A 20,777-nucleotide genomic window follows, 5' to 3' on the forward strand; every position below is an offset into this window, starting at 1 on the left:
CGGCACCCCTCTTCCCACCCAGCCCCCCTTTTGCTTTCACACCTTTTCTCTTTTTTGTGACCCAGTGAATTTGTGGGGTTTGCTTACATAGTATGGGTGAGGGGCTGTTCACAGGGCTGTGTGGGCTCCCTATCTGAACTGCCCTCAGAGTGTGGGGTTAATGGCGAGTGCTACCACACGGCTAAAACTAAACATTTTAGATAACTTTCAAGAGCAAATGGGAGCCATGATGCCAACTGAAGTCTGTCTCTAGGACTGAGAGCCCTGGGAGGGGTCGAGGGGCTGAGGCGAAAGGGAGGGGACAGGGAGAGTCATGGGGTTGGTGGGGAGCGGGGGGGGGGGGGGGGGGGGCTCAGGAATTATGGAGGAAGCTGGTGGCAGGGATGAGCTGCTGCAAAGAAACAAGTACCTTTAGGAAATCTTGCTAGGGTGGATGGGGGAGGAAAAGAACTCTACCATCTCCCACGCGGGATCCCACGTGGGGACAGAGTCTGGGCAACGAAGCAGCAATGAGGTAAGTGGCCTGGGTTCAGATCCTGGCTCTGCTGTAGTTTTCTGTGTGCCTCCCCCAGTGATCCCACCTCCTGCAGGGAGGATCTCTCCTGGCGGGGAGCTCGGCACAGGCCTGTCATCTCTTCTCCACCCACAGGGTGGCGCATCCGATCTTCCTCTGCAGTTCATTTTGGGAAAAAGCCAAACCTCTTCTGCAAAAGAAGCCATGGCCTGGGAAGCTGACTGCACAGGCATCAAGTGATGCTCACTGGTGTGGCAGACAGGATACTGGTGCTTTGATGGTCTGGGATTAACAAACTGTAGAGCAGGAGCCATCGGGCACTGCACATGGAAGGGGATGGGTTCACTCCCCTCCCACCTCGGAACTCACCTGCCTCTGCCTCCTAAGTGCTGGAATTTCTGATCCTTAGCTCCTGCTTTTTTTCTGTTCAAGGTCCTGCAAGGCCAGGTGTGATCACCCACACCTGTCATCCTTCCACTGGGAGGTGGAGGCAGAAAGATCAGGAGTTCAAGGTCATCCTCCACTGCCTAGTAAGTTTGAGGTGGACCTGGGGTCCGTGACTCTCAAAAGCAAACACCCCACTTAGCAGCACTGCAGGGCTGGTGTTTGAGGCAGTAGTAGAGTGCCTGCCTAACAAGGGCAATGAGAGGGTCTTGGGGGACAGGGTTCCCTGTTTTCTCTGCCTGCAGTTCTCTGGGTTCAGAATGGGGATCAATGAAAGACCTGAATGTGTATCCCAATATGTCCAGCAGTCGTCTGACCCAGGGTGGGCAGGTGGTGGTGGTCTTGCCTGCCACATCTCTGGGGACTCAGGTCTGCCCAGGACAAAAGGGATGCCAGTCCTGACACACAACTGCTGTTCGCTGCTGATCACCACCCCAGGCTGGCGTTCCTTCCAGCTCATAGTATCTCAAACCACAGCTGTCTGTGGTGAGCCAGCTTGGAGCCCAAGACTGAGTGAGCCCAGGCCTGCAGAGGGAGGGAGGGGGATGGGCTGCCCTACTCTGCAGCCAGCTTCCCCAACTCCAGTTCTCCGTCTCAGAAAACTGGTTCCCAGGCCACATCGGCCCCCGCTTAGCCCGCCTGGGGAAAGTTTCCTAAGACTTCTGCATCTTGTCTGACACTCCTGACAACTGCTTCCTGCCCTAGAGGAGGAACTCCCTCCCTCTTCTCCTGACCCTTCCTTTGGCTTGGCTGCCTTGGGGAAGGTGTGGGAAAAACTTTGGGCTTAATCAGTCCCTTACTCTGCACAAACCACAGGGAATCTAAAAATCTTGCCCTCCACACACCCCCCCCCCCGTACTCTGGCCTGCAGGTCGGGCTTGATCAAGGAGCCTTCTGTGGTGGCTTGGTCTCTGCCCCTTGAATTTGTTTGCATTCTCCTAGCCCAGAAGCCTGCCTGCACATCTGTTATCCTATCTTCATTCCTACCCTCCCCCTTGATCCCCTGTGCTCAATGGAAACTCCCTCCCGAGGCCCCCTAGAGCCCTACTTCCCCTAGCATTTATCCCCTTCATTATCACCAGGTGTGATGACCTCATTCCTGTCTCGCCGCTGGGCCACCACCGCCAGGTGTGAAACCTGAGACCTGAGACCAATCCAGGCCCGGGGGCCGGGATTTAGGTTCACTTCCCAGATAACTGCGCCAGGAATACTCCGGCCACTTAACCGTATTGTAAGAAAGGACAGCTGCTGCAGAACCAGCAGACAGGACATTCAAACATGGGACCAGGCTGGGTCATGGCTCAGCGGTCTACAGTGCATGTCTAACATCTGAAGCCCTCAAAAGCAACGGCTCAGCGGGTAAGGGCACTTGCCGCGCAAGCCTGGTGATCTGAGGTTGGTCCCTGGAATCCTAACCTTTACCGCCACAGGCACTCATATGGGATTAGGAGGTCCTGAGGCCAAGGTGAGAGTAGACTAGCCCAAACAAGTCAGGTGACAGGTGGAGCTGAGTCACCCGTAGGCTTTAGTCCCCAAGTGTACTCATGTCCACAACCCACATCTGGTCCTCCGTCCCCCACACCAGTGCAGCCCTTGAGTCCTGAGTAGATAGATCCTTCAAATTTGGCTGCCCTGGGTTCAAATCTAGCCTCATGCATAGTCTCATGCCAATGCACCCTTCCTGCTTAATGAGCCTGCCTAGTGGAAACACCTCTGAATACAGCTGACCCCAGACCCATGGGGAGGGTAGAAAGACTAGAGAAAGGGGCTGGCCACTCCTGCTGGATGCCTCTCCATTGTCCTGACAAACCACTTCATCATCCTGGTGACAGATCAAAGGAAGACACTATGTACCCTAGGGAGTACCTAGCTTTAGGGCCCGTTGGCTGGGAACCCAGGAAAATGGCCCAGTCTCTGGAGCTGTGCCTCAGTTTCCCTCATCTGTAAATTGGTCCTAGATGGCACTGGGGCAAACCCTGTTCCGCCAGAGACTTGATTCCATTTGTTGGTAACTTCAATGTTGCCCCTCCCTCTGGCTGGCTTTGAGGATGAGTTGCTGGCCCCTGGGGTGGCTGGCTCCCTTGGAAGGAACAAGCCAGGCTGTGGGTGGGTGCTTGGCCCCAGGATGTCCTCGGCAGGAAGCCAGTGATGGCCAGTGACTCAGAGCCCAGGCATGCAGAGCCACACTGCCTGGCCCCTGGAGTAGCTGCTGGTGTGCTCCAGCGAAGGCAGTGGCATGGGTGTGGGTCTTCCCGTACCAGGTCAGGGGCTCCGGCAACAGGTGCTCACCCTGCCAGTGCAAAGCAGCAGCTCCTTCCCACAGGGCCAGGGTCAAGCCTCATCTGTGGTTCTTGCTGCCCTGTTCTTTTCTTCTTCCTCCTCCTTCATCTCCTCTTTAAGATTTACATATTTTATGAGTGTTTTGCCTGTAGGTATGTTTGCATTGTATACCCAGTGTCTGAGGAAGTCAGAAGGCATCCAGTCCCCTGGAGTTACAGTTGTGAACTGCCCTGTGGGTGCAGGCATTGAACCCAGGTCCCTTGGAAGAGCAGCCAGTGCCCTTAACTGTTGAGGTGGAGCAAATATGGGCCCCAGGGGTTTGAACTCAGGTGATCAGATTTAGTGACAAGCACCTTTACCCTAACTTTGCTGTTTGGCAGCCCTGAACCCCATGGCCCCTCTCTTCATTAGGTACCAGGATCTGCAGGTCAGCATGTCCACCCAGAGGGAAGGAAGCCTGGGCTGGGTGAGTTCTCTATCCTCACCCTGCCTCACACTGGCATGGAAAGTCAGCAGTGACTCAGCCAGCAGTGTGGCTAATGTTGTTGGTCCTGGAGATGCTGTGTGTAACCTTCCCCAGGGACACTGAGCCATGAACACTTCCTGTTGTCGGGGTGCCACTGGAATCCAGTATGGCTGCTTGCAGAGCGCTTAAGCTTGAGGACCCGCGGTGAAGATCATAAAATTCAGGTAAAATGGCTAGTGTGACGGCTGTGTGGAAACTCAGTGCTGCGGACAGATGGCAAATCCTTGGGAGTTCAAACCCTGCCTCAGAGCAGAGGGGCTGGAGAAATGGGTCAGCTATTACGAGCAGGGCTACTCTTGCAGACAATCCAGGTTCGATTCCCAGCACTCTCATGGCAGCTCACGGCCACTTCTAGCTCCAGGTTCAGGGGAGCCGATGCTTTCTTCTGACCTCTACGAGAACACACGGCTAACACACACACATGCGGACAAAACATTCACTCAGCAAAATATTTTTTTTAAAAATGTAATTTTAAAAGTTCCAGGCCAGCCTGGGCTCCATGAAACATTGTCTTAAAACAAGAGATAAATACATGCAGTTATTTGTAGCAAGAATCCAATTGGTCTCAATAATAAAAATCCAGAATCAGATATTAGGGTACAAAAGCAGGAAGGTCAGAGAAGCAGAGCCTCCAGCCACTAGAGAGACCTTTTACCTGTACTGAATTCTCAGACCAAAGTGGGCAAGATCCTGTCTTCATGAATCCTCAGAATGGATGCCTTGAGCTGCCACTCCCCCACCATCTTATATTCCTCTCCCTGCCCAGCCACATCCCTTCCTGTCTCCACTTCCCTAGTGTTAGAATGAAAGGTGTGTGACTCCCAAATACTGGGATTAAAGGTGTGAGCAACCACTGCCTGGCTCTGTTTCTCTTTGAGACTGGAGCAATCTAGTGTAGCCCAGGGTGGCCTTGAACTCACAGAGATCCTCCTGCCTCTGCCTCCTGAGTGCCCGGATTAAAGGTGTGCGCCACCACTGCCAGGTCTCTATGGCTAACTAGTGGCTAGCTCCACACTCTGATCTTCAGGCAAATTTTATTTGCTAAAGCACAAATAAAATTATCACCACAGACATTCGCACATAGACCTTTAATTCTGAATGATCCCCTGGGTCCCCTCAATCCCAATTCTACCGAGGCGTGAGGCCAGGCTCTGGCTCCCAGGCAGTGTCCACCAGACTCCAGAGGTAGTCACTGACAGACTTCCGTGAGAGCTGCGTGCTGTCCAGGTGGATAGGTAGGGCCACAGTGGGGCCGTGGTGGACTGAGGGTACAATGAAAGGAAAGTATATATGGTCCTCCCAGGCGCAGGGGAAGCAGTCTTTTTGTTCACATTCTGTTGTTTTGAGATGGCTCTCACTATCTTAGTCCAGGCTGACCTTAAATTTGTGGCAATTCCTCCAGCCTCAGTTTCCCAAGTGCTGGGATTGCAGGCGTGTGACACTACACCAGGCTAATTTCCTTTTTTCTGTGGGCATGTGGCCGCAGACATGCCACAGTGCGTCCGCTGGTGTCCTCCTTCTATCAGTGGGTCCAAGAATTAAATTCAGGTCACCACGCTTGGTGGCATGTGCCCCTACTCACTGATCCATCTTCTTAGCTCCCTAATTTCTTGTTTTTATTCATTCATCCATTTATTCATTTTGAGACAGGGTTTCTCTGTGTAGCGTGGCTGTCCTGGAATTCCCTCTAGACAAGGTTGGCCTCAAACTCAGAGATCCACCTGCCTCTGCCTCCCTCCCAAATGCGGGATTGAAGGTGTGCGTTACTACTGCCTGGCCTCTTTTTTTTAAAACGATTTATTTATTTTATGTGTATTGGTGTTTTGCCTGCATTTCTGTCTGTGTGAGGGTGTTGGATCCTCTGAACTGGACAGACAGTCGTCAGCTGCCATGTGGGTGCTGGGAACTGAACCTGGGTCCTCTAGAAGAACAGCCAGTGATCTTAACCACTGAGTCATCTCTCCAGTCCCAAAAGCTAACTACTACCCCAGTGCAGATACACTGTTGAGACAGGTTACTTCTACATTTGGACGTGGTGAACGATGCCCTATGATCTTCAAGAGCGCCCCCCTTCATCTCTCTGGAGCACATCCCCAGAAATGCCCTGGCCTGTCTGGAACTCCAGCACGATCCACTTGCCTGCCCACTGACTTCCTAACATAGAGGACATAGGTTTTCCCCAGCTGTGCTTCACTCCACCCTGCAGGGATTCTCAAAGGATACTGCCCTTGATGGTCCCCGGTTCACATTCATAATCCCATTCTATTTTACTAATGCAGCGATACAGCTGAGCCACATACCTAAAAAGAATGAGGGGAAAGAGTAAACAAGAGTTACCACATTAATTCTAGCCACTCCACGGCAGTGCCCCAGGCCCAGCGTGCAGAGCCTACACTGCAGAGGGGATGGTGACTGTGGTGTCCTCATCCACTTTTGTCTCCTGTTGCTGGAGATCCGCCTCCATCTCTCTGAGTTCCTGCAGCTCTGTGGTGAGCTGAGTGCAGTCAGTTAAGGCCCAGGCTCAGCGGGGACAAATGACAGTTCCCTTACCAGACACCAAGTCAGAGCACCTGCCGCTCAAATCTTTTCTTCCTATTTTTGTTCTTTAGTGTTAGGGATAAAAGCCAAGACCTGATACATGCTAGGCAGGGGTTCTACCACTGAGCCACACCCCAACCCCTCACTGGGGGATTCTAGGCAGGGGCTCTACCCCTGAGCCACACCCCAACCCCTCACTGGGGGATTCTAGGCAGGGGCTCTACCCCTGAGCCACACCCCAGCCCCCCACTGGGGGACTCTAGGCGGAAGCTTCAGTACCAAGCTGTATCCTAACCCAATGCAAGTACACTCTGAGGGAGGCTGTTTGGTACAGTTAAGGATATCAGAGTCTGGCCTGCAGACAGGCATCGTCCTTGCTGGCGTTCTGGAGATCGACATCCAGCTGCTGTAGTTTGGTGTCTTCCTGGCGCATGGATTCCTTCAATTCAAGAAGGCTTTGAGCCACTTCCTCCTCCACAGCCAGGACCTCTGCAATGGGAGGGAAGTAGGTGTCCTTGGATCTGTCCTTTGCCCAGGAAGACTCTAAAGAGATATGTGTCACCACCCAGAGTTCTGCCCCAGCAGCTTCTGAGCAGCTCTCAGAATTTGGGTGTGTTCCTGTTTTGCCAGAACACACTCAATACTGAGATTGGTAGTGTGTACCTGCAATCCATTCCTCTGGGGGCAGAGGCAGGAGGATGCAGAGTTCTACGTTGGCTTGGGTTAACTCAGAGACTGTGCCAAAACAAACACAAAAATAAATCACAGTCGGGTGAGATGCCAACAAACCTGATGGACCCCACTTGGTAGAGGGACAGAGTTGACTTCCCCAAGTTGTCCACCATGGCCGTTTTGTATGGTGTTGAGGATGGAAGTCAGGACTTTCTATATGCTAGGCAAGCACTTGACTTACCCACTAAACCAGCACTTTTTATCTTTTGAGGGGTAGTCTCATGTAGCTCAGGCTGGCCTCTGTCTCCCAAATGCTCAGTGTCCGTGTACAGTTCCCTCAATGTCTCCTGTTATAATTGCCCCCGCTTTGGGTGGGTGTTGAGTGACAGAGTCAAGGGTCTCACGCTGATGTCCAGGCTGGCCACAAACTCCTGCGTTCAGGAATTCTTGTCTTATCCAAGCTGCTCTACAGAAGCAGGTCACAATATATGGCCAATGTTAGCCACTGAATGACTTTATTTTAATTATTTTGTGGTACTGGGTTTAAATCTGGGGCCTCACACCCGCTAGGCAAGCACTCTATTATCTAGCTACATCAAAAGGCAAAACAATTGTGGGGGTGGGGGCTGGATGAGTTTGACATAGGTTTCTTTGTAAGCCAATACCGGCCAGAAACTCTATGTAACTCAGGTTGGCCTTGAATTCTCAGCAGACCTCCTGCTCCAGTCTCTCAAAATCTAAAATTAAATGTCCAAGTCATCACTGCCTCATTCAAATAAAAAAAAAAAATACCATGGTTTGTGTAAGAAGTCAGCGGTCACCCTGCAGAAGTCAGCTCTCCTCCACTGTGCGGCTCCTCCGGGCCAAACTGAAGTTGTCAGGCTGGGCAGCCAGCGTCTTGGTGGCCTGATACAGCTCACTTCATTTTGTTTGCTTCCAAGGCCCCCCCACAGGTCCCATGTGCTCTGCTCTGAGCTAGTCGCCTAGCACTGTCTTTTTTTTTTTTTGGTTTTTCGAGACAGGGTTTCTCTGTGGCTTTGGAGCCTGTCCTGGAACTAGCTCTTGTAGACCAGGCTGGTCTCGAACTCACAGAGATCCGCCTGCCTCTGCCTCCCGAGTGCTGGGATTAAAGGCGTGCGCCACCACCGCCCGGCAACTAGCACTGTCTTTTGATACAGGTCTCACATATATGAGCCTGGGTTTGAATTCTTTAAGATCTTAAATCCCCGACTCCCTGCTTGTTTGTGTCTGATTGCTGGTTTCACAGGTCCGCACCTCGAGCCAGTTCAATGCAGCTCTGAAAACAGAAGGCAGGGCTTCATGTGCTCCAGACAAGTACCCCGCCCCCCAACTAAGCCACAGCCATGGCCCGTCTCCCAAGCTCGGGTTTTCAGAAGCTTACTTATTCTTAAGTTTTATTACCTTATTGTTTCTTAAGTATATGTATATGTGTGCCTGATGCCCGTGGAGGCCACAAGGGTCCAAGTGGTTGTGAACAGCTTGACATGGGTACTGAGAACTGAACGCAGGCTGTCTGGAAAAACAGGGCTCTTAACTGTGGAGTCTGCAGCCCCAACAAGGGCTCATGCTGACATCTCAAAGCACTCGAGCACACGGATCTACTGAGCTGGGCTAAACAATTCATTTATACAACTGTTTATGGTAATTTTTAATGGGCAGGCCTGAAGGCCTCCAGGGCAAACACAGCCTTCTTACCCCTTCTCGGCCCATTCTCTTCACCTCTCTTCCATGAGGCTTCTTTATAAATGGGTGAAGTATTTCACTAGGTAACTGTCCTAGATACACTGTGGGTTCCCCTCTTCAGGCATCTGCCATTGGAACTTGTGTGCAGCCCTGCATGGCCTGGAATTTGCTACATTGACCAGAACTATATCTGTTCTTTTGGTTTTTTGAGACAGGGTTTCTCTGTAGCTTTGGAGCCTATCTTGGAACTAACTCTTGTAGACCAGGCTGGTCTCACAGAGATCTGCCTGCCTCTGCCTCCCAAGTGCTGGGATTAAAGGCGTGCGCCACCACTGCCCAGCAGGTTTTCCTTCTTAAGCCCTTGCCGTTTTTTTCCAGGAACCCGGGTATGGACCTGGTCAGAGCCCATCAGCCTGGCCAGTGTTAATTAAAGCTTGTTTCAAATTTTGCTTTAAAAAAAAAAAAAAAAGGACCGAGTCTTGGAAAGTTCATAATGGTCATGCCCAGCCAACTCCTATACTTGCTTCTGACATGACATACTTCCACTGTCATGAAATTCGTTTACATAAGGGGAGAAACAGGCTAAAAGGTGAGGGCTCTCACTCGGAAGACCCCTGAGTGAAGAGCAGGGGGACCGTAATGACATCCAGGCCAGCCTGACCTATGGAGTTCATGTACAGTCTGGCATTGTGAGCGCTGACACTCATCTCTTAGTCTCTGGGCGATGACTATTGTCAGATGGGGAAACTGAGGCCCAGGGGCCCCACTCTCACCCCGAAGCCGCTGGTCGGCGTCGTCCTGCGTCTCCAGGAGCCGCTCCACCATCTGCTCGTGGCGCTCGAGCAGCCGCCGCAGCTGCGCCTCGGCGCGGTTGGCCCCCAGCAAGCTCAGCAGCCCGTAGCTCACCTCCTCGATGTCGCGGAAAGCCGCCATGACTGACGGCGCCGAGTCCGAGCCCGCGCAAATTTCTCTCTTATGGCCCCGCCTCCCTTCCAGAGCGCCTAGATCTCATTGGCTGGGTCCTACGTCCGTCTTCGCGTCGGAATGAGCGGCCATTTTGTGGAGAGCTACGCGTAATTTCTCCTGTCACTCACGTGCGAGGACCAATCCATCGTAGGGAGGGCGTGTCACGGGGTGGGGGTGGGGGAGTCCGCGTTCGGCCCAGTACGCAGGCGTCAATTCTTCCCCCCGGGAGCGGTCTCTCCCGACAAAGTTTGTTTCGCATGCTTAGACTTGAAAGTTGCGGGACCCTAGAGCTGTTTGCTTCTGTTGTTTGCAGGCAGACTCTAGAGGCGAAGCGGTGAATCGCTTATTATTTTTGCTTGAGGGTTTTTTTTTTTTTTTGTAATTTTAGAAATATATTAACCAGAGAATGGGAGGGCGGGGGAGGTGTTGAGACTTTCTGTGTAGCCCTGGCCGTCCTTAAGCTTGCTGTGTATGTTTAAGACCAGGCTGACCTCAAACTCAGAGATCCGTCTTCCTCTGCCTCCTGAGTGCTGGGATTAAAGGCATGCGCCACCACCACCTGGCAGATTTATTTATCATTATTTTATGTGTATGGGTAAACGTTTTGCCTATGAGTACCACATACTTGCCTGATGCCAGCAGAGGTGAAATATGGGCATCTGATCTCTTATAACTAAATATGGATGTTTGTGAGTTATATGGGTGCTGAAAATTGCACCCAGTCCTCTACAGGAACAGCCAATGCTCTTTACCAATGATACATTTCTCTAGCTCCTGCTTCTGTGTTTTTCAAAGTGTGTGCCTTTAATCCTAGCACTCAGGAGGTAGGCTGGAGAATCTCTGTGAGTTTGAACTCCAAGACAAACAGGATTATATAAAGAGACCTTGCCTAAAAAACAAAACACAAAAATAAATAAATAAAATTTCTAAGTAGGAGTCTAGCATGTAATCCCAGCACTCAGGTGGTGGGAGTGAGAGGATTGATGTGAATCCCAGGCCAGCCTGGGCAACAGGCTGAGGCCCTGTCCCAACAACAAGAGCAAGGAATCCTGAAGTTGAGCACGCTGGTTCATACCTGTCACCTCAGGGCTCCAGAGGCTAAGGAAAAGAGCCTGTCATGTGCAGGAAGTCCAGCCTCTACTTCAGGAGTGATTCCAGACCAGCCTGACTACAGAGTGTGCCCTGTCTCATTAGATACACACACCAGACACTGATCTCACTAGCTGTTCTCTGACATGCACACACCCATGTATCTCACACTAATAATAAAGAGAAGTTAAAATTTTTTTTTTTTTTTTTTGGTTTTTCGAGACAGGGTTTCTCTGTGGCTTTGGAGCCTGTCCTGGAACTAGCTCTTTTGGTTTTTTTTTTTTTTTTTTTTTTTTTTCGAGACAGGGTTTCCCTGTAGTTTCTAGAGCCTGTCCTGGAACTAGCTCTTGTAGACCAGGCTGGCCTCGAACTCAGAGATCCGCCTGCCTCTGCCTCCCGAGTGCTGGGATTAAAGGCGTGCGCCACCACCGCCCGGCTGGAACTAGCTCTTGTAGACCAGGCTGGTCTCGAACTCACAGAGATCCGCCTGCCTCTGCCTCCCGAGTGCTGGGATTAAAGGCGTGCGCCACCACCGCCCGGCGAGAAGTTAAAATTTTTTGAGGCAATCAAAAACCAAAACAAAGCCGGGCGGATCTCTGTGAGTTCGAGACCAGCCTGGTCTACAAGAGCTAGTTCCAGGACAGGCTCCAAAGCCACAGAGAAACTCTGTCTCGGGAAAAAAAAAAAAAAAAAAAAAAAACACCAAAACAAAAAGAAAATGAAAAAAAAAGTGGAGGGGGCTGAGCTCTCACAGTAGAAACCGTTCCTGCTTTATCTGGCAATGTGAAGCAGACAGGTCAGCCCTCTTCCTTGGGCCTAAACTCAGTAAATTGCATAACAGTGTAGCTTTGATGGAAAGGAAACTCAGACCTGGAGTCAGTGGGGGGAATGCTAGCCTAGCACACAGGTGGCCTGAGTTAAAGCCTTGGGGGTGGGGACCCAGGGTTCAGTTTCTGCTCTGCAACCCTGCCAATGACCTTGGCTCCTACCAGTTCTTCCCAAATCCTGGGGCTAAAGATAGCCTGCTCTTATCGGCAGGGGTGGGGGTCAGGAGATAAGTACTGGGATTGGGCAAGAGGACCCAGCAGACACAAATCCCCTGGCCAAAAGTGCCACCCACTTCATCCAAGAGCAAAGGGTGTGCCACCTCACAGCCATGGCCAGAGTTCCTGTTCAAAAAGAGGCACACACTTACCTCTTACCTAAGAGCCATTTCTCCAGCGAGGCACACACTTCAAAAGACCTAGAAAGTAACTTGCTAGTGCTGGGGCGGGGGGGGGGGGGGGGGATGGAAAGCCTGGCACCCAGAGGCTGCAAAATGTTGAGGCAGAACTGGAGAGGGTGCAGATCCTTAACACAATAGAAACATAGGGCTGGGGACGTGGAGAAAGTAGAGGGCTGGCCTAGCCCTCAGGGTGTGGTAGGTTCAGCTCCCAGGATTTCCTAAAATGAGGTGTGGAGCTGTTTATAATCCCAGCCCTCAACTATGAAGCAGAGGTATCAGAGAGGTTCAAAACAAAACAGGGCTGGGGCGTCGGGTGGGGTGGTCAGTAGAGAGCTTGCCTGGTGTGCAGGAAGCTCCGAGTGCTAGTCCTAATATGTGTAATTTGGGAATGGTGGTACAAACAGGCCCTGGCACTCGGGTGGGGAGGGCAGAGGCAGGGGGATCAGGAACTCAAGGTCATCCTTGACTACGATAAAAGATCAAGGTTAACTTGCCCTACACAAGACCCAGTCTCAAAAAACAAGATGAGGAAACAACAACAAACCAACTAGAATAAACAACCAGCCGTGCTGGCACATCTCTGTTTCGTCTCAGCTAAGACGGAATCTCTGTGAGTTCAAGGCCAGTCTAGTCTGCACTGGGAGTTCCAGGTCAGGCAGGGCTACACAGTGAGACCCTGTCTCAAGCCCTAAAACTAATCAAATGAAACCCAACAAGCCATAGCAAAGGAGGCTGGAGAGATGGCTCAGTGGTTAAGAGCATTTGCTGCTCCATCACGAGGCCTGGAGTTCGTTCAAATCCCAGCACCCGTTAGGTGGTTCACAAACACTGTAATTCCAGCTCCAAGGGATCCCATGTGCTCTTCTGGCCTGCATACACAGAGAAACACAGACACATGCACGCACATATAAAAAGACTACCATAGCCAAACAATGACTAGGGGGTGGCTCGGTGGGTAAAGTGTTTGTCCTGCAAACAGCAGGACCTGAGTTCAAGTCAACAGCACCACATTAAATCCATGCAGAGCAGATGTGGTAGCCACACCTTCATTCCCAGCACTTAGGAGGCAGAAGCAGAGGGATCCCTGTGAGTTTAAAGGCAGCCTGGTCTACATGGTGAGCTCCAGGACAGCCAGAGCTACATAGACTCTATCTCAAAATAAATAAATAAACAAAAGGTAAATAAAAATTCAGCCAAGAAGCATGGATCTGCACTCTCAGTAAGGCTGGGGTGTGGGAACAGGCAGCTCCCTGTGTTGCTGGGATGCTTGCTTAGCCAGTTTGCAGAAACTGAGCTTCCGGCTCAGTAGGAGGCCATGTTTCAAAATACAAGGCAGAGAGAAGTGTTGACATGTATGCAAACATCTGTGTTACCTTCTGAAGTGCACCTGTGCGTGCACACACGCACGCACATGCCACACACACACGCACGTGCACACACACACCACTAAACTCACTGGAGGTCTCCAGATGCCTCAGCTTTAGTGTCTGGAACTAGGGGTTGCAGTTAGTGTTCAATGGGGACAGAGTTTCGGTTTTGCAAGATAAATAGTTTTGGAGATGGTTTCACAACACAGTGAGTGAGCCGAACGCCACTGAACTTGGCTCTTCAAATTGGTGAAGGTGATGAATCCGGTCTCAGGGCAGAGCCATATCTAGCTTGGGTGCTACTTCTCACCCTTCGTGCTACTCTTACCACCAAAAGAAAAAAATGAAATGGTCAATTTAGTGATATGCAAATTTTTCCCAAATATATTTTACATATGTATTTTTTTCCATTTCATAAAAGTTTTATGGGCTAGAGAGATGGCTCAGTGGTTAAGAGCACTTATTCTTGCAGAGGACCTGAACACCCACCAGAGTCCTAGGGGATCCATAACTCCTGTTCTAGGGGATCTGATGCCCTCCTTTGACCTTCAAGGGCACTAGGCATGCTCGAAGTACACAGACACACATAAAGATTCATACACATAAAATAAAAATAAATCTTTAAAAAGTTCATGTGCAGACCAGGCTTGGTGGTGCACACCTTTAATTCCAGCGCTCAGGAAGCAAAGGTAGGTGGATCTCTGTGAGTTAGAGGCCAGCCTGGTCTACAGAGTGAGTTCCAGGACAGCCAAAGATACAGAGAAACCCTGTCTCAAACAAAACAACAACAAAAGAAAAAAACGTTTATGTGCTTGGGTGTTTTGCTTGTATGTATGCCCACTCTCTGTATGCCTGATGCCCAGGAAGTCAGAAGGAGCATCGGGTAGCTAAAGTTACGGAGTTCCCAGCAGTTATAAACTGCCATGTGGGTGCAGAGAACTGAACTTGGGTCCTCTGGAAGAGAAGCCAGTGTTCTTAACCACTGAGCATGCACTGTCATCCCAGCGCTTGGGGGGCAGAGGAAGCAGAATCAGGAGTTCAAAGTCATCCTTGGTAGTGAGTTTGGGGCCAGCCTGGGCTACATGAGACCCTGCCTCAAAAACAAGATGAAACACCACTATCATCACTATCAACAAAAACCTGTGTGGAAACAAGCTTTTTTTTGGGGGGGGGGGTTCCTATTGTTTGTTTTTTGCTTTTCAAGACAGGGTTTCTCTGTGTAAAAGCCCTACGTGTCCTAGAACTTGCTCTGTAGACCAGGTTGGCCTTAGAACTCACAGAGATCTGCCTGCCTCTGCCTCTTGAGTGCTGGGATTAAAGGCGTGCGCCACCACTGCCCGGTAAGATTTTACTTTGCATAGATGTGGGTGTTTTGCATGTATGTCTATGTATCGTGTGTATATCTGGTGTCTGCAGAGGACAGAAGATCCCTGGAAACTGGAATTACAGATGGTTCTGAGCCACCGCACGGGTGCTGGAAATTGGACTCGGGTTTTGTAGAAGGGCAGCCAGTGCTCTTAAGCACTGAGTCATCTCTCCAGACCTATTTTATCTTTTTGTTTTGTTTTTTTGTTTTTTCAAGACAGAGTGTCTCTGTGTAGCCCTGGCTGTCCTCAATCTCACAGAGATCTGCCTGCCTCTGACTCCCCAGTGCTGGGATTAAAAGCATGCACTATTACCACCCAGCCTTATTATTTTTAAAAAAACTTATTTAAGTTTTAATTATGTGTGTATGTGCAGTGTTAATGCAGTGCCCACAATGGAGGATTTCTTGGAGCTGGAGTCCCAGGGGCTGTGAGCTGCGTGCCTGGTGCTGGGGACAAACCTGGGTCCTTTGGAAGAGCAGCTCGTGCTCTTAGCTGCTCAGCCACAGCTCCAACACTTTAGTTTATTTTTAAAAGCTTAAAGAATCAGAAAACCTGGGGTGTGGCTCAGTGGCACAGCGCTGGTGTGCACAGGCCTGGGTTCAATCCCCAGAGCTGCACACACCAAGAACAGCAAGAGATAAAACAAGATGCAGGGGGCTGGGGTTAGCGCACACAAGGCACTGGGTTACAGGCCCAGCATCAGATACACTGGGTGGGAAGACGAGGCGTAAAAATCTGAAGTTCAAAAATAAGGAAGGGGTTAAAAAAAAAAAAAAAACCACAAAGGCATTGCCATTGTTTGTAGCTTTATTAAAAGTCCTTTTACTTCCTAAAACATGATTACAAGAAAAGAATACTTCATTTACGTGTAACACTGTCTTCATGGACGTACCGTGGTTGCAAAGTGGAGCTGAGTATAGAAAAGAGAGCAGGGACAAGCGTCTGACCCTGCTGTCCCCGAGGCAGAGAGAAGCAGTGGCAGAGACAGACAGGGGCTTGTATGAGGAGCTCTGTACTTTGGGATCACAGAGAATGCTTCCAGAGGCTGTGAGCATCCCTCAGGCACCGGCAGCTCTATCCACGTGCAGACTACATCCTAACATCCGCCCGCCACCAGCCCAGCCACTCGTCCGTCTCTCATTTGTCATCCATCCACACACTCGTCCGTCTGTCTGTCATTGCTCATCTCTATCCAGCCTCTACCCAGGCACTCGTCCATCCACCCGTCCATCTTGTTTCTCATGCCAACCAAGCCTCTACGCCTTAGACAAACCCCTCTAAAAACCCAAGCCAACTAAGATTCCATCAAACCAAGAGACCTACTTGTCTAGAAGAGAACCCAGCACTTTCCTTAGATCATCAGCCTCAACTCTGCCCTGCTGAGGTTTGGCTCCGAAGCCCAGTGGGTACAGCTGTGACCTGCATAAGACTGTTCCCTATCACAAGGCACATTCAGAAGTCCTTTCCTTTCTTCTTTACAAAGACAAGGAACTAGGAAAAACAGTAACATGCTGAGATTCCGGGAACAGAAAAACAAAACAAAACAACCAAAAAACCCACTAAAGGAAAAGTGCAGCCTGCCTGTGCCCCGTCACCAACAGGCACTGTAGAGCCTGTGCTTGTCACCAACAGGCATTCCCTCTAGAGCCTGTGCCCCATCACCGACAGGCACTCCCTCTAGAGCCTGTGCCCCATCACCAACAGGCACTCCCTCTAGAGCCTGTGCCCCATCACCAACAGGCACTCCCTCTAGAGCCTGTGCCCCATCACCAACAGGCACTCTAGAGCTTTAAGCACACACACACACACACACACACACACACACACACACACACACAGCTACTCATCTGGCCGTTGGGTTTCAGTGAAGCCTGTGACTTTAAGCTACTTCTGGGTGTGTTTTGAGGCCAGCCAGCACCTAATCAGGACCACATGGGCTGTGGAATGCGCCTGTACTTGGTCAGTATCACATCCTCTGTTTACTCTCCTCGGAGGAGAGCAGTTCTGGGTTCCAAGCTGGGAGAACTCTGGAATGGTCCTTTTTCTCTTTCCTCTGGAGGTCTGAGGGCTTTTCTAGGAACACTCTTGTGTCCTGAGCTCTCCCTGTGGGGAATGGGTAAGTCTGTATCATTTCTCCTTGTAAGATGGTCACTTCCAAGCCACAGGGCCCGCCAGGACCTCAACTGCAGGGTGCTGAGATGCCCCAACTTGAATGTGTGTGTGGGGGGGGAGGGAATGGGTGACAGATCTTGAAAAGACAAATGCTTCCGACCTGGGGAGAGACCGCTCAAGAGTGACAGAATCTTATATTGTGACGCAATCACACGAGACTCCCCTGGCCCCCAAGAAAACTGTCTGGGGGTGGAGGGCGGTGGACAAAACCCTATTATACACTAGACAATGACATGAGGCGACAAAGGGCTTTAAGCAGGCCTAGTGGAGACTTGCCGTAGTGAAGTCAGGACAAGGAGACTCTAACATTCCAGTGACATTCGAATTTAGCAACTCAAATTCTGACCCCTCCCTTCCCCTAACAATGACTCAAAAATACAGTATTTTCCCCTCTTGCCCCCACTCCTCCCATAATTGCCGGCTGATTGTTCTCCATGTTCTCCATAAGAAACCCACACCCGGGTGTCAGCAACTGGCGCCAACTGGGCGGAGAAAGTAGCTTGGCTTTTTGGCTTTGAATGTGGCTTTGAACTCAGGGTGCTGAGAAAGGCCTGTAGAGCTGAGTCTGGCAGATGTCAGGACTCCCCCGGAGAGGAAGGCTGAGGAAGTGCAGGGCAGAGAGGGGGCGGGATGAGGGGAGGCGCCTCTGCTGTGTGGCTGTGTGGCTGGGGTCCTTGGGGAGTCACTGGCCTCTTCCCGGTATTTACTCTTCAGCTGAGGATGATGCCGGACTCTCGTAGTCTGACATGGGAGCGAACTGCAACGAGAGGCAGAATTCTTTCTTGGAATCCTTTCAAATCCCTCTGAGGAGGAGATTTGCTGTGGATGCAGAGGGAGGGAGGGTGGTCCCTCCCTTCCAAGGCACCACATACAGCAGTATATTGTCACCTTGTCCTTGCGGAGAAGGCATGGGAAGGAATCAAAGTGGAGACTAAGGACACAAAGGGAATTCTTCACTGACCCCTGCACCAGGTCTCGAACTCAACCCAGCTGGAGGAGGCTCATAGTATGATCAAATATACTTACCTTGAAAAACAAACAAAACACCAAATATTATTTTAGGCAACCAAATATTAATGCAGAGGGTTCAAGAAAGAATGCTGGTCCCACTGCTAAGTTATACCCTGGCCTCTCACTGGGGGACTGTAGGCAGGGTTTCTACCCTGAGCCCCAGCCTCTTTCATGGGAAGACTCTTGGCTCTACCCTGAGCCCCAGCCCTTTTTTTTACCTTTTGAGGTAAGTCTTACTTAGTTGCAGGGGCTGGCCTTAAACTCAACTCTGTAGCCCTGGCTTGACTGGGACCTACCTTCTCTTCTACCTTAGTCTCCCCAATTCTGGGATGGCAGGTGCCCATCACCTACCGCTAGGCTCTGAGTCCCGCCCTCTCGCACAGGGATCTGCACTCACCGAGCACTGGATGTTCATGCGTGAGTACAGCATGGATGCGATCTCACTCTGCCCTGCATCGAGGGCCACCATCAGTGCTGTGCTCCCATCCTGCAAAGCACCCACAACTATAAAGAAGCCCTGTGTGCAGCCCACCCTCCCTGGGCAGCACCCGGGTGGGGACTCACTCGGTCGGTGAGTGAGATGTCACAGTTGGGCACAGCCAGCAGGAGCCCGGTGATCTCCTTGTGTCCGTGCTCACAGGCACACATTAGGGCCGTGGAGCCATCCTCATCCTGCGTGTTGACATCCACCTCACAGGCCAGCAGAGCTTTCACCACGTCCACCCGTCCGTGGCTGACTGCCAGCATCAGGGCCGTCTGTCCAGCCTGAGGCAACAGAACGGGGCTACAGTATAGAGGCCTGCTCTTGACGGTCCCATGGCTCCCAAGTGCTCTGACACTGACTGGGTGCACACGCTGGGCCCTCCATTTCCTGGCTGTCTTCCTCAGAAGGGCTCTCTTGGTTCTACCCACCTGTATGGTCACCTACCATGAGCCTCCAACTCACAGGTGTAAAGTTAAGCAAAAATTTAATCAAACTAGCTAGGTGGTGGTGGTGCATGCCTTTAATCCCAGCACTCAGGAGGCAGAGGCAGGCGGATCTCTGTGAGTTCGAGGCCATCCTGGTCTAATAGAGCGAGTTCTAGCACAGCCAGGGTTACACAGAGAAACCCTGTCTCGAAAAACAAAGAACAAAACAAAATGCATGCTCACCAGTGGATGAAAAGATCAAACAAACCATGTCTAGACACACAACAGAACACCACTCAGTCATGAAGAGGAGCATTATTCAGAATACTGATGGATGCTCAAACATGGAAAAACTTTTGAGTGCATAAATTCATTGATGGTGTTTTTTGTTTAGGTGTGTCAGAGTCTCACTGCAGAGCCCCAGGATGGGCAGTCAGAGTCTCACTGCAGAGTCCCAGGATGGGCAGTTAAGAGTCTCACTGCAGAGTCCCAGGATGGGCAGGAACCTGCGGCCCTTCTGTTCAGAGGTTCCCTGAACACGTTGATTCCCAGCTAGGGGACTCCATTTACAGGACATAGCCAGAGCGGGAAAAGAGTGTACCTACGGGAACAGGGCTTCCCTCTTTACTATCACTGTTACTTTTCATTATCTACCAGGCAGGTCTCACGTAGCCCAGGCTGGCCTGGAGCTTGCTATGTTACCCCTGATCTTACTGGACCAGTTTCCTAGGTGCTGTGGTTATAGGCATGCATCACCGCTACAGACAGAAGGAGACTGAAGGGGACGTGAGGAAGGAAAAAGGCGGGGCCTGATGTCAAAAGGTCTCATGTTCCAGGTCTATCGGGACAGTTCAGGCCAGCCTGGGTAACTCAATGAGATCCTATTTCAAATCAACATGTAAGAAGAGGCTTGCGAGCTGGAGTGGCTTCGTGGTTAAAAGCACCAATTGTTCTTGCAGAGGTTTGCTTCCCTGCAGCTACGTGGATGCTCACAACCACCTGTCGCTCCAGTCACAGGTGATCTGATGCCCTGTTCTGGCCTCCAGGCACAAACATGGTGCACATACAAGCAGGCAAAACACACCGAATGTGCTGCTTGCCTTTAATCCCAGCACTCCGGAGGCAGCAGCAGGCAGATCTCTGAGTTCAGGGCCAGTCTGGGGTATACTGTTAGATACTGTCTCAAAAAGGGAGGGGGAAATACATTGTTGCTAAGCAGGTAAAGTGCTTGCTTTGTAAACACAAGCAGCTGAGTTCAGTCAGAAAGAACCTGTGCACAATCAGGCCCATGTGCAACTTGTGATCTCAGCACCTGGGAGGCAGAGGCTGGAGGATCCTAGATAGCCAGTCTAGGGGAATTGGTGAATCCTAGATTTAGTGAGAGACATCTTAAAATGCATGGTCCTCTGGTGTGTAAGCACACACACACACACACACACACACACACACACACACACACACGGAGATTCATCATATGCAAGCTATCCAGAGCTCGCTCTAAGACTGAGTCACTCAGGTTTGAACATCAGCTCCTTGCCTGAAGAGCCAATACTGCTTCTGAGTCTCAGAGTGGTGACTGTTCCCATGGACACAGAATGTCATCATGACCTCGCTTGGCCCAGTCTGGAATTAATAAAGTAGGTCTGGGAGCAGGTGAGAGGACTCAGTGGGTAAGATGCTTGCCACCAAGCCTGATAATCCGAGTTTCATCCTGGGACCCACACGGCAGTAGGAGTGAAGCGAGTCTCAAAATGTGTCCTCTGGCACCCCCGAGTGCACCATGGCACAAGGTCCCCATCCCTAGTAAAAACATAACGGTATACCGCAGCCCATACCTGGCTGGCTTTGGCGTTCACATTCCCAAGCCGGAAGAGCTGAAGGATGGTCTCCATGTCATCCTGGGTCTTCAGGGTGGCCAGAGCAGTGAGCATGATGGGGCTGTAGCCAGCACGGTTCAGCTTGTCCACCTGACAGACACCTGTGTAGGGAGGGT

General features: G+C 51.0%; 2 protein-coding genes across 5 annotated transcripts in view; both read right to left on the minus strand.

Annotated features, from left to right (window-relative positions):
* Window positions 1-4,837: 4,837 nt before the first annotated feature.
* Window positions 4,838-9,649, minus strand: Spc24 (SPC24 component of NDC80 kinetochore complex). 2 transcript variants are annotated; one of them, XM_038323355.2, is made up of 5 exons: window positions 9,452-9,649; window positions 6,647-6,791; window positions 6,158-6,262; window positions 5,988-6,064; window positions 4,838-5,026 (listed from the first exon to the last, which is right to left on the minus strand). In XM_038323355.2, the coding sequence occupies exons 1-5, from the start codon at window positions 9,609-9,611 to the stop codon at window positions 4,893-4,895; spliced, it is 621 nt and encodes a 206-aa protein (XP_038179283.1). In that variant the 5' UTR covers window positions 9,612-9,649; the 3' UTR covers window positions 4,838-4,892. The 2 variants fall into 2 exon arrangements, with proteins under 2 accessions (XP_038179283.1, XP_038179284.1); XM_038323356.2 differs by lacking the exon at window positions 5,988-6,064.
* A 5,832-nt stretch (window positions 9,650-15,481) lies between these two features.
* Window positions 15,482-20,777, minus strand: part of Kank2 (KN motif and ankyrin repeat domains 2) — a 31,086-nt gene continuing 25,790 nt past the window's right edge. For all 3 annotated transcript variants that reach the window (XM_038321677.1, XM_038321675.1, XM_038321676.1), the window contains exons 9-12: window positions 20,620-20,762; window positions 18,440-18,640; window positions 18,273-18,362; window positions 15,482-17,621 (exon numbers count right to left, since the gene is read on the minus strand). In XM_038321677.1, the coding sequence (XP_038177605.1) occupies window positions 17,568-17,621; window positions 18,273-18,362; window positions 18,440-18,640; window positions 20,620-20,762 (488 nt within the window). In that variant the 3' untranslated portion in view covers window positions 15,482-17,567. The remainder of the gene's footprint in view (window positions 17,622-18,272; window positions 18,363-18,439; window positions 18,641-20,619; window positions 20,763-20,777) is intronic.

This window comes from Arvicola amphibius, chromosome 3 (genome assembly GCF_903992535.2).
Source record: "Arvicola amphibius chromosome 3, mArvAmp1.2, whole genome shotgun sequence".
In the NCBI taxonomy this organism is placed as follows: Eukaryota; Metazoa; Chordata; class Mammalia; order Rodentia; family Cricetidae; genus Arvicola; species Arvicola amphibius.